General features: G+C 41.2%; 1 protein-coding gene across 4 annotated transcripts in view; it reads right to left on the bottom strand.

Annotated features, from left to right (window-relative positions):
- The window catches only part of LOC149311302 (gamma-aminobutyric acid receptor subunit rho-1), an 81,599-nt gene that overhangs the window by 32,598 nt on the left and 35,452 nt on the right, over positions 1-13,549 (bottom strand). For all 4 annotated transcript variants that reach the window (XM_089530752.1, XM_089530748.1, XM_089530751.1 and 1 more), the window contains exon 2: positions 10,082-10,135. Coding sequence is in view for 3 of the 4 variants with exons in the window: in XM_089530748.1 (XP_089386874.1) it covers positions 10,082-10,135 (54 nt within the window). In the remaining variant the exon portion in view is untranslated. The remainder of the gene's footprint in view (positions 1-10,081; positions 10,136-13,549) is intronic.

The raw sequence follows: 13,549 nt of genomic DNA, 5'->3' as shown, positions 1-13,549 counted from the left end.
TAGTCTGAAAAAGGAGCTACACAAGATGTTGAGCCCATTTTTGGAGTTAGGGTTAATCACCACACACACAAAAAAATCCTTTCAGGTTTAGGGTAAATCCCAGAGAAGATTCACCAGGCATGTGTAGGGGTAAAGTCAGAAAAGCTAAAGCGCAGAATGAACTCAGGCTTGCTAGAGAGGTTAAGAACAATAAAAAGGGCTTTTCTGGATATGTCCGCAGCAAGAGGAAGAAGAAGGAAATGGTAGGGCCACTGCGTGGAGAAGATGGCAAAATGCTAACAGGAGATAGAGAAAAGGCAGAATTACTCAACACCTTCTTTGCCTCAGTCTTCTCAGAAAAGGCAAAAGGTGCTCAACCTGAGGATAATGGAGCAGAGGACAGAATAGGGGAATTTCAGCACAGAATAAGTAAAGAGATAGTAGAGGAACACCTTGTTAATCTAAATGAATTTAAGTCTCCGGGACCAGATGAACTCCATCCAAGGGTATTAAAAGAACTGGCAAAAGTAATATCGGAGCCATTGGCAATCATATTTGAAAACTCCTGGAGAACAGGAGAGATCCCAGCAGACTGGAGGAGGGCAAACGTTGTCCCCATCTTCAAAAAGGGGAAAAAAGAGGATCCCAACAATTATCGTCCAGTTAGTCTGACATCAGTTCTAGGAAAGATTCTGGAGCAGATCATTAAACAGAGAGTCTGTGAACATCTAGAAGGCAATGCCATAATCACAAAAAGTCAACATGGGTTTCAGAGAAACAAGTCATGCCAGACAAATCTAATCTCTTTCTTTGATAAAATTACCAGCTTGGTAGATGAAGGGAATGCTGTGGATATAGTATATCTTGATTTCAGTAAGGCCTTTGACAAGGTTTCCCATGACATTCTTGCAAACAAGCTTGTAAAATGTGGGCTAGACAAAGGAACTGTTAAATGGATCTGTAATTGGTTGACCGGCCGAACCCAAAGGGTGCTCAACAATGGCTCCTTTTCATCCTGGAGAGAAGTGACCAGTGGGGTCCCACAGGGCTCTGTCCTGGGCCCAGTGCTATTCAACATCTTTATCAATGACCTGGATGACAGAATTGGGAGCATACTTATCAAATTTGCAGATGACACCAAATTAGGGGGAATAGCTAATACCCCAGAGGACAGGATCAAGATTCAAAATGACCTGAATAGACTAGAAAGCTGGGCCAAAGCTAACAAAATGAAATTCAACACAGAGAAATGTAAGGTATTGCACTTAGGGCGGAAAAATAAAATGCACAGATATAGGATGGGTGACACCTGGCTGAATGAAACTACGTGTGAAAGGGATCTAGGAGTCCAAGTAGACCACAAGTTGAACATGAGTGAACAGTGTGATGCGGCAGCTAAAAAGGCCAATGCTATTTTAGGCTGCATCAATAGAAGTATAGTGTCTAGATCAAGAGAAGTAATAGTGCCACTGTATTCTGCTTTGGTCAGGCCCCACCTAGAATATTGTGTTCAGTTCTGGGCGCCACAATTAAAAAAGGACATTGAGAAACTGGAGCGTGTCCAAAGGAGGGCGACAAAAATGGTGAAGGGTCTGGAGACCATGCCCTATGAGGAACAACTTAGGGAGCTGGGGATGTTTAGCCTGGAGAAAAGAAGGTTAAGAGGTGATATGATAGCCCTGTTTAAATATTTGAAAGGATGTCATATTGAGGAGGGAGCAAGCTTGTTTTCTGCTGCTCCAGAGAACAGGACCCGGAACAATGGATGCAAGCTACAGGAAAAGAGATTCCACCTGAACATTAGGAGGAACTTCCTGACAGTAAGGGCTGTTCGACAGTGGAATGCACTTCCTCGGAAGGTGATAGAGTCTCCTTCCTTGGAGGTCTTTAAACAGAGGCTGGATGGCCATCTGTCAGGGATGCTTTGATTTGGATTTCCTGCATGGCAGGGGGTTGGACTGGATGGCCCTAGTGGTCTCTTCCAACTCTAAGATTCTATTATTCTATGATTCTATCTCATTGATATTAGAATTGTGAACCTTCACTGAGAAGAGCTGCTCTCTTACTATAGGATAGATCAGTGATGGTGAACCTATGGCACGCGTGCCAGAGGTGGCACTCAGAGCCCTCTCTGTGAGCACATGTGCTGTTGCCCCAACACAGAGTTTTCCAGAGTTTGTTACTGGAAAGCCAGAGGGACACGGCACTTTGCAATAAATAAGTGGGTTTTGGGTTACAATTTGGGCACTCGGCCTCTAAAAGGTTCACCATCACTGGGATAGATGTTTGTGGAATTAATGCTGTGTTGCAGTTGTTGTGCCAGTCACCCCAATCCTACTAGTATACTGGGATGACAGGTCTCTGATGGGCTGATACACCACATTGTACCAAGAACACATCACCTCTGATCAATGTCTTCAAGCCAAAGATCAGAAGACTGCTTGCTTGGAGCTTACTCATGCTTATCTTGATAAGGATCATCTGGGTGCCCTCACCTTCAGATGTTAGACACTGGGCAGCCAGGAATATAACTTTGCCCTTCTTGGTAGCCACTGCTTCCCATTTGTTCTTCTGGCAGCAAGCAAAGACCTATTTTTAATCAGATAATTCTTTAGTGTATACATTGTTCCTCCATTAAAGAGTGTCTAATGGGTTACCTGCTAGCTATGGGCTTTATATTGCTGTGTTTTGAACTGAGTTTTGACCCTGAGCTCTATGTTCTGTTTTTAATCTACATTAAGCCTATCCAGACCACAAAAAAAAGTCTGTCCCAGGTTTGGCTCCTGTACATACTGATTTTGTTTTAGAAATCTACATGATGTATAGCCTAACAATTTGTTTTAAATATGTATTATTGAAAGGAAGTGGGTTTTTTTAAAAAAATCTGATACCAAGTGCAAAACCCTATGTTCATAGGTAAGGTGATTAACTCAAGAACGTACTTTATGCATAATGTTCTTAATTTTACTGAATACATCAAAACAAGGATCTTGAACAGAATAGTTCAACAGTATCTAACAAGGGGGGAGAATATGCTATAATTTCCCACCAAAAAATCACATTTTTTAAACTGATCTATTTATTAAAAAGCCTAAGGTTATTAAAAATTACCAGTCATGAACTGTAGAGCCAAGCCATATTTATATATCTTTCTTTTGTCCAGATTTAACCTAGTGCTTCACATTTATTAAAATCAAACAAAAACAGTATTCCCAGGAAAACTCCCAGCAATATCAACAACTTTTTATTTGTGCTCCCCAGGTCTGTTTAAATCAATCCACTATTTTCTGAATTTAAATGTGCCTCTCCATGGCTTTTACTGGAACTAGCTAAGATGACCGCCACCAAAAAAATTACAATTTTTTTTCAGGACCCAGAATCAACAGAGACCAAGAAAGCAAAGAGGAATGTCAGCAGTAAAATAAAATGACCTTTATCCTTAACTAGTGTACTATTGCTAAAGTATTTGAACATTTTGACTAACTCCTGAATAATAATTAAAAAGGGCTCAATGGAAATTGCTGAAAGCCAGTTTCTCAAGTTGCCTGAGTCTAGGGAGCTTATTGCACCAAAACAGGATACAGTTGGGTTGTGGGATACAGTTGGGAATTATTGCATGGAAAATGCTGCCAATGCCATTGGGTTACTGCACTCCAGCTAAATCCCGGTTCCCAACAGTGCTCAGTCGGTCAATTTATGAACATGGGAGCTTTCCATGTTTGCAAACTGACCAGCTAAGTGCAACTGGGAGCCAGGATTCAGCTGGCATGCAGTCGCCCGGTGGCATCAGTGGCATTTTCCATGCGATAATTCCCAACTGTATCCCGCAACCCAACTGTATCCTGTTGGGGAGCAGTCAGGTTAAAAGTTAGTGCAATAAGCTCCTACATGTGACATGATCAGCAGGAGGGGAGGGAGGAAGGACACAAGGACTGAGGGAAACCTGAACTGTTTCAAAAGAGAGTTTGCATGCTAAACTATGAATTTGCAGGTGAAATAAAAACAAAATAAACAGGAAAATCTTGATACTTCCAGGTAATTTTTTTTTTCCTTTTTGGATAAGACCATTTTGTTTTTAAACAGTTCTTTTATTATTGTTAGCTACTGTGAGTCGGATTATTTTTATCAGCTTCAGCTGATATGCCAGCTGCATCCCTACCTGGGCCGGGCTGACCTTGAAACTGTGGTACATGCTCTGATAACCTCTCGTTTGGATTTCTGCAATGCGCTCTACATGGGGCAACCCTTGTACCAAACTCGGAAGCTACAATTGGTGCAGAATATGGCTGCTAGACTGGTCACTGGATGCCCCAGGGCCAGTCATATAACACCTGTGTTGAAAGACCTCCATTGGCTGCTCATTCGCTACCGAGCGCAATACAAGGTGTTGGTTATTACCTATAAAGCCCTAAATGGCTTGGGCCCAGGGTACTTGGAGGACCGCCTCTCCCCGTATAATCCGCCCCACACTCTCAGGTCGGGCGGGAAACATCTGTCTATTCCGAGTGCACATTATAGTGCAACACAGAAGGCATTTTCTACCTCAGCCCCTAGATTATGGAATACCCTGCCCGTCGAGCTCCGCACCGTCACCTCCCTTGAGGGATTTAAGAGGATGCTAAAACCTTTCCTCTTCCGCCAAGCTTTCCCCCAATGAGCTTGAGTTGTATTATTCTGTTGTTTTATTGATTTGGTATTTTGCGGGAATTGATGTTTTTATACGGTCTTAGATGTTGATATTGTTGTTTTTATCGTTATTCTTCTTGTTTTAATGTTGTTTTTAACTGTACACCACTATGATCTTGTATAAGGAATAGCGGTATATAATAATAAACTATTATTATTATTATTATTATTATTATTATTGAAGTGATTAATGGGTGGGACTCCAGCACACTGCTAAGCTCTTTGCTTCCCCAATGACTCTCAGGCATACTTGTCTTCTGTGCAGGACCTAACACTCCCCTGCCTTTCTTCATCTGTGATCTGAAGCCGTTTCACACTGCACAATTATGGTACTATGGCACCACTTTAACGTCCTTGGCAATACCCTATGGAACACTGGGATTTGCAGTTTACTGAGGGGCATTAGTACTTGACTGAGGGACCATCAAGGAATGCCCGGTGCTGTGTTTCATGGGAAGGCAATGGCAAACCACTGCTGAATATTCCTTGTTTAAGAAAACCCTATGAAAGTATGTGGTAGCCATAAGTCAACAGAAGACTTGAAGACATGTGCACATAAGGTGGGGCCTTGGTATCTCCTGGGCTTTGGTTCCAGGACTCCCCATAGATACCAACATCCATGGTTGCTCAAATCCCCTTAAATACAGTGGCATAGTAAAATGGTATCCCTTCTATAAAATGGCAAAATCAAGGTTTGCTTTTTGGAATTTATATTTTTTCTGAATATTTTCAAGCTGTGGAGGGTTGAATCAATGGATAGAGAATCTGTGGCTATATTATAATTCTCAGAGAGCTTTAGTGCCCCCTAAGCTACAACCCCCAGGATTCTTCAGGATGATGCCATGACACTTAAAGTGGAATCATAGCACTATAACTACAGTATGTAGTGTGAAAGGGCCCTGGTCATTTTACAAGCTTCAGCTCTTCGTGGTTTTTACCCTGGGCTCATTTCAAGAAAAGACAGAATGAAAATTAAACAAACAAAAAAAGGCCATTGTGCTGGGGAGGCAGGAAGCAGTGATGAACATTGCCAGTCTAAACAAATAATTTTCCAGAATCTTGACCTTTGTCTGACAGTGACATGACACTGATCATGCCATTCTGCCTTTGAATCAATACACCTTTCCTTATGATTGCCCCTAGCACATGCAACAGGAGCCTGTTACATTTACTTTATTCACTTCAGGAAGTGCACTAGGAGTGGACGCTTTAATATTTTCTGGAAAAGAAATAGATGTGGTATATGATTCTGGTCCATAGGAGGGCTCCATTACAGTTTCCCAACCAAATTCCTCCGTCCCATATTTGCCCTTGTAAAGATAGTGCTTACAACAATAGCATGGTTGGAACACATAAGAAGGCCTTCTCCGTGGCTGCTCCCGGTTTCTTTTCCTAGAAGGGTACCCTCATTGCAATCCTTCCATAGGAAGGTGGGGGCCTTTTTGGTTCAGCAGCCCTTTGCAGTCTGATTGCTCTGGGGGGAAAGATTCTTTCATAATACACTACATGCTTTGCATTTGTTTTATACAAATATTTGTTTTTAACAGTGATACTTTTAACTGTTTTTAATTCAATTTTTAGTTTACTTATATTTTTATAATATGAATGTTTTAGCTGTATGAGAATATATTTCTATTGTGTGTTTTTTTTAATTTATGTATCTGTTTTAATTTTTGTAAGCTGTCTTAAGTCCTGAACTAAAAAAAAAAAAGTTGGGATGATGATGGTGGTGATGGGGATTGGACTTTTGCTAGGAAAAGGGTCTCAGTATAACCCTCCATTCATATAACCACTGGCTATGCTGGTTTAGGAATTTTAGGAGCTGTGGTCTAAAAAGGAAGCTTCTACATGACTTCTGTCTGGACTGGGGCTTTGGAGCTGCTTTGTTTTCAAAATAACCATGGTCAGTTAATGCATTTATTAAATTCTTTATGTAGTAGTGTCACTAGGGTTGGCGTCACCCAGTGTGATAATGCATGGTGTCACACCCCACTGACCTCTTCCCATACCACACCACACATAATCCTTCATAAACAATTTTGTACTAAAGTTATTCATAAATCATAATTCCCTTATATCACTGAATGTAATGGAAACAATTGTGACAATGATAACTAGGAAAATTAAAAGTATACCTTTAAATATCAAATGTGCAGCCTAATGTACTTACATGTACATAGTTTCATGTGGTTCAAGGAAAATTCCATAAGATGTGATGTTTTTAAAGAAAGTTTTTAAAAGAATATCTTTTAAGAAAATTAAAAATTTAAATTTAATTTTTTTTAAAACCCCTGAGGCCTCTGCTTTCTTCTCCCACTGAGCCCTGTGGCTCACTGTACTTCTAATTGCTCGGATGCCAAATTTAACTTCCTCACTCTTGCTGAGAAGGTTGTGGCCTTCCAAATGTTCTTGGACTATAGCCCCATCATTCCTTACCATTGACCATGCTGGGTGGGGGTGATGGGACTTGCTGTCCAACAGCATCCAGAAGCCACTTGTTCCCCACCTGTAGTTATAACAGATGGGGTGGAAAACAGGGGGAAGAGGGGTAAACCACATGTTTTCCATGCAGAAGGTTCCAGATTAAATCCTGGTAATTATCTCAAATTAAAAGGATCACATAGCAGGCAGTGGAAAAGCCTTCTCTCTTTCTTACTGAGACCCTGGAGAGCCATTTCCAGCAAGACAAGACTAACCAGATGGATAGATAATTTAATCAGGCATAAGATAGCTTTCATTGTTCAGATGGTTTCCTAGAAAAATATAACTGTTAAAGAAATTATTCTGCAATTCTGTTCTGCAATTCCTATATGAGCAGCAGTTGGCTTGATGGTTGCAATTAGCCTCCACCCATCTGCCTCCCCAAGGCATGGGTGAAAGGTTCTGCTAGGATAATTGCAAGACTATGCACCGCCGTTGAAAGGCATGAGATGCACATTTTAAAAAACAAGGCTGTAATTTGAACATCTCAAAGAGATATTTGCATGTCCATACTCTCATGGGCAAAGGCTGTGTATATTTGGGAGTGACAATCTTGGTTAACCCTTTATCATCCCACTTTTTCAGAGGCATTGACAATGTCCCCATTTCCATTTCCTCCTACTTTCCCCCTTTATTCCCAGCTTACTTCCATTGCTGCAAACTGAATTCAAAGTACAAAAGTAGCTTGCACTCAATTAATTTAGCACTGGTGAGAGGTTATATGAAGTCTTGCCTTTCCCAGTAGGCCCAGGCAAAAGCAAACTGCTGCAGCCTCCCTTAGCTGTGTATTCTTTCTCATTAATAACTTTACCATCTTGACCATACTCTGATGTCACTTGGCTTCATGTGTCCTGGTTTTTATCTGTGCAACACTGGAGAATATGCATATCTCATGTAGTTTTTTGGGCCAGAGCTGCATTTTATGATTAACACATAAAATATATCTTGATATCAGTAGGTAGTTGAGTCCCAGGATCACACTGGAGTTTATCAAACGGGAGGAATTTCTCTTAAATTCGAATGAAAAGAAAGTGGGGCCAGAACGCATTCACTTAAAGTCTCTAGTTTTGCGCAATTACTTGAATACACATTGCATTCGAACTGGCTTCCCATTGCCCGAAAATAGCATGTCATTGCCTGAATTTGCATGTGGCAGTCTATCACGCAATAACATGAAACCTCAGACTGACTTCCCATTGCCCGAATTTGTGTGTAGTGGGTTATCACGCAATAATGTTAAACCCCATGATTGCATTCAGATTGCCATTGGATTATACTTCCAATTACCCTTGTCTGATAAACTCCATTGTTTAAAATGGCTGAAGAATTGCAAATGTTTATGTTATCTGTTTGGCATATAATGTTATGTTGCATTGATAGCTCTGTAATTGACAAATTGTTGCAGCTTTGAAATCATTTCTAACTTATTTCCCAGAAAGAGAACATAACAGTTTTGAGCAGGGGTATTGGAGGCTGTGGCCCTCCAAACGTTGGACTAAAACTGCATCATCCCTGCCCATTGGCCCTGCTGACTGGAGCAAATGGAAATTGGAGGCCAATACCTTCTGGAGGGCCCAGGTTGGCATTTTGCTCTGGAAGATGTGATTAGGGCAAAACCATGGAACAGACGTCCAAGAATCGAGACTACACCCAGCAGAATGCAGCAAGTGCAGCAGGCTAGTTTAATAAGTGAATTTGTTGTTGTTGTTCTTGTGTGCCTTCAAGTCATTTCTGATTTATGGTGACCTTAAAGTGAACCCATCATGGGGTTTTCTTGCCAAGATTTGTTCAGAGCGGGATTTGCCATTGCCTATCTCGAAGACTGAGAGGGTGTGACTTGCCCAAGGGCATCCAGTGGGTTTCCATGGCTGAGAGGGGATTCAGACCTTAGTCTCCTGTGTCTTAGTCCAGCATTCAAACCACTACATAAGTAATACAGAGAAATATTATCATCGTATTACTCTTTTAAAACTAGTCTCACTCTTACCCTGTAATACAGGGGTGACAAAGTACAGCCTGGGGACCACAAGTGACTCCCAGGGGTATGTGTGTGGCGCAAATAGACCCATAGAAGTCGATGGGGCATGGGGTGCATTTTTGCCACATCTTTGAGTGGTCTTGGAACCAGGAGGGCTTTTTAAAAAAATATGAAATGAAAAAGGTCTGTCTTAGTTCTAAAATAGTCTAGGGTGGAACCTAAAAAGGGAGAAATTGCCCCAACGTATGCTAGAGGATGGCCTGTTACAAATGGGCCTAAAAGTGCATGCTCCGCGCGTGCTAGGGTTAGAAAGGGGCGTCCTTTCTGGACGCCCCCAACTCTAGCACGCGCGGAGCGTGCACAAAATGGCGGCGGCTGTTCCACACGGCCGCCGCCATTACAACGTCACAACCGCGCCAGGGCGCATAGTGCGCCCCTTCCCCGGCCGCAAAAGGAGCTCCGAAACGGAGCTCCTTTTGCCGTTTGTGTCGCTGGGCACAGCCTTCAGACAGCTGCACCCAACGACGCAGAGGAGAAAGGGGCCAAGCGGCCCCTTTTTCCTCCTCCCCGCTGCCGTGGGGTGTCCTTGGGGCTTGAAGCCCCAAGGACACCCCTTTCCAGGCTGCAGGAAAGGGGCCTTTTGCCGCTTCCCTGCAGCCTGGAAAGCGGCGGATCGGGGCCTCAGTGGCTGCCACTCTGGCTGCTGAGGCCCTGATCTGGCTGGGAAAGGGGTGGGTGCAGGCCGCCGCTTTTCGGCGGTCTGTAACCCGCCAAAGTCTGGGGGCACTCTGAAACAAAAAAATAATTAAAAAAAAACATTCAATTTGTACAGTGTAGGAGCATTAAAATTATCTAATGGTGTCACAAACTTCATTTGCATGCAAAGACAAAAAGGAAAATCAGACATAGGCATGGGCAACGTAATGCTTCAGTGGTGCATCAGTGGTGGTAGCATACCTGCCTTGCTTGTGTGATTCTTCATGTGTTTCTCTTCTCTGTCTTTGAGGCCGACTGTTAAACAAATTAAGAAAAAAAGGTGGTAAAGTACAAGAAATTTCTAGATACCTCAATTTATATCTCATATTTTATTATTGCTATGTCAAGCCTACAGGAAATAAATAAAAATAAATAAAGTGAGTGCGCACCCTATGAACCCTATGAAATACATGGGGTTGCCATAAGTCAACAGTCAACTTGACGGCATGCACACAGACAGACAGGCACACACACACACACACACACAGAGAACCGTAAAAACTGGTGCACACATGAGAATGACTCCACTGTGTGAAGGAAACCTAAGTGCCTTGGATGTGCCTTGCCAGGCCATCTGGGCAAAACAGCCTGAAGCAATATCTGAGTTGTAGCTACTGTCAGAAGGAAAGTCCAAGTAGCTTAAACTCTAACTTAAGGTCATCAAAATTATCAGAGGCATTCTTTCTTTCAATATATTGTTCAAGGACAAGAGTGGGCAAAATCCAGCCTTCTAGGTGTTTATAGACTGCAAGTACCAGCAGCCCAACACAATTTCCAACCCTTTGCTAGAATGTTAATTCTCAGGACCTCCCAAGTCCCCCATAGTGTCCTAAGTCTCAAAGCCTAATGTTATCTCAAGCTCCTCTATTTCCTTCTCATGGCTGTGATGGTAGGGGTATATGTGTGAAGCTTGTGTGAATAGTTAAAATTTAGAGCTATACATTCTGCTAAAGGTGCTATTTTGGATTTCCTTCATTGACAGAAGTTGAACTTTAGATAAATGTTGAGATCTTTTCCAACTCTATGATTAGATCTCCTCAGTTGTGGTTTGCAACTGATTTTTGGATAGGCAATCCCTGTAGTATGTTGTGATAGAAACACTGCACAATTCTAATCTAACTAAGGTCCAAAGCACACTAAAGCAGAAATAATCCTGTTTGTGACCGCTTTAATTGCCCTGGCTCAGTGCTAGGGAACCCTGGGAACTGAAAGGTACTGTGGCATAAGAGGTCTCTGTCAGAGAAGGCTAAATGTCTCACAAAACTACAGTTTCCAAGATTCCCTAGCATTGAGCCAGGGCTGTTAAAGCAGTCTCAAACTGGATTATTTCTGCATTGTGTTTTGGATCAAAGTTGTTGTTGTTGTTTTTAAAAAATCAGCTAAAACATGTAAGTAATTTATATTATAATTATAACATTAAAAGGCAAAACCTGGTAATAATTAATTATTGTGATGTGGAATATTGTGGAAGATCATTGGATAACTGGAAGATTAAACTGTCTTGAATGGGGTGCTGAGTTAGTATTAAAGCTTTCAAAATGACACTTGATGGACATTCATTCATTGATCCTCTGGGGGATGCCTGTGGGACCATGGCTGGAAACACTGTTTGAGTGTATCTGCACGACACATTTATAGCAGTTTGATATCACTTGAATTGTCATGGCTCCATCCCATGGAATCCTGGGGATCATAGTTTAATGAGGTTTTTATCTCTAGGCAGATACTATAGTTTAGCAGAGAATTCCATGTACCTTGCCAAACTACAAATCACAAGGATTCTATCAGATGGTGCCATTACAGTTGAAGTGGTATCAAACTGCTATAACTCTGTAGTGCAGATTTATCTTTACAGTCAAGATATCAAGTACTTTATTTAGGTATTGAATTATATGGTGTGAAGGTGAACAGAGATGCATTACAGGTGAAATTTCTTTTCTGATAGTCCCTATATTTTAGGAGGCTATTGCGGGAAATGTTTTGGCTAAAACTGGCATTAGTAAGGTAGTGAATTTCATTAAGCAACCCTACCTTTCTCTCTTTAATTCAAGCTATCGCTCTTATACTTATTCACTAAAGAAAAAATTAAGTTACAGTAATAACTGAATACAGCACTATTAACACTAGTAATAGAAGTGATTAGAACACTATCATCCTCATTCTTTATTTATGTAGAAAGCCAACCCTGCCAAAGGTTTATAATCTAAAACACATACACACGCACGCATGGGAAGAAGGAGTACAAATACTGTATAAAATCAATACAGTACAATTGTAAAATGAATTATCCAAACAGAAACAGAAAAACCAATGCAATACTGAACAATACAGAAGCAGACTGACAAACACATAGAACCAAAATAAATAAAATGATGAAATGTTCTGCTCTAAATATACGGTACAGAGAATGGGGTGATAGGGAGTTTAAAATGAATTTTTGAAGATGCTATCTTGCCCTGAGGTACGCTGACAGCTCTAACCCATGTAGACCCAACCTCTTTAGGCTCTTGGACTGCTATGATGACATCTGTTAAACCCACTGTGCTTTTTCAAATCTTGTGTGTTCTAGAGATTCCCCAGAGTCAGTGTTGCCAAGTATATGCTTTGACCTGAAGAGGCTCCGAATCATCTGATGTCATCAGACAATTTTGATTTCTTTGCTGGCTACATGGTACCCCCATCTCAAAGAGGATCTTCTAAATTAGCATGCTTGGTGGGACAAAACAAGTAAAGTAACCCTTTCAACATACAAAATCCAGGCTTAATGAATGAAAAATGATGCATCATGTCAGTGGACTCATTTGCTAATCTCTCCTATTATCTCTGCCAAATTCAGGTACACTCAGTATAGCCTTATGTAAGCATGCATGCATACTAACAAAGGAAGTGCATTATCAAAATAGCTTTTCAGTAATGACAGAGGGAAGCTAAAAGCATTGAAAAAGGCAAGGCAAAACTAGCTGACATGTTTGTTTTATGGAATGGTAGGTGGTGACTAAATTTTGGCTGGTAAAATGGAATCAGAAAGAAGCAGCATTATTCTGTTCAACCAAATGCAACATTTCCCTGATCCCTAAACCTAATTGCCCAAATATTCATCAACATCTTCACAAAACTAGACATTATCATCCTTTTAGTTTAAAAACATATTGCTTTTCAAATGGAAGGGAGCATTATGATCAAGGCAGTGGAAGAAGGAGAAGTGATTTACTGTACCAAATTAGGACATGCTACCAAAGTAATTCATGTTTAAAAACTGAGTGTGACTAACGTGGGCATGTCTTACGGCATGACCAACTTAGAGTGATCTGTCCCATGAAATGTGTTCAGAAAAAGAAGATAACTGGGGTAAGTCTGAAATTCAGCATTATATAGTTAACATTTTACAAAAAGAGAAGGCAACTAGGGAAGGTCTGGTGTAAATGCTAAGGTCTGAAGCTCAGCAATATATACTTAGCATTTCATTTTTGCCATCAGTGAACAGGAAGTTAACAGGAAAAGCAACAACAGAGTGTTAAAGCAAGAACTGGAAGGCAAATATCTTGTCAACTTCTGTTCTGGCTATACCACTCCAGGTGGTAGATATGGGATGGTAAACATGGATGTTTTTCCATCCAAAATGACTCAAAAGTAGTAGGAGGGGAAAGCTGGGCAAGAAAGTTGTTTCCT

The sequence above is a fragment of the Sceloporus occidentalis genome, unplaced genomic scaffold (genome assembly GCF_023333645.1).
Source record: "Sceloporus occidentalis isolate IW3139 unplaced genomic scaffold, rSceOcc1.0.p SCAF_6, whole genome shotgun sequence".
Classification (NCBI taxonomy): Eukaryota; Metazoa; Chordata; class Lepidosauria; order Squamata; family Phrynosomatidae; genus Sceloporus; species Sceloporus occidentalis.
The sequence above is the reverse complement of the archived record's forward strand: the minus strand, read 5'-3'. Positions and strand labels throughout refer to the sequence as shown.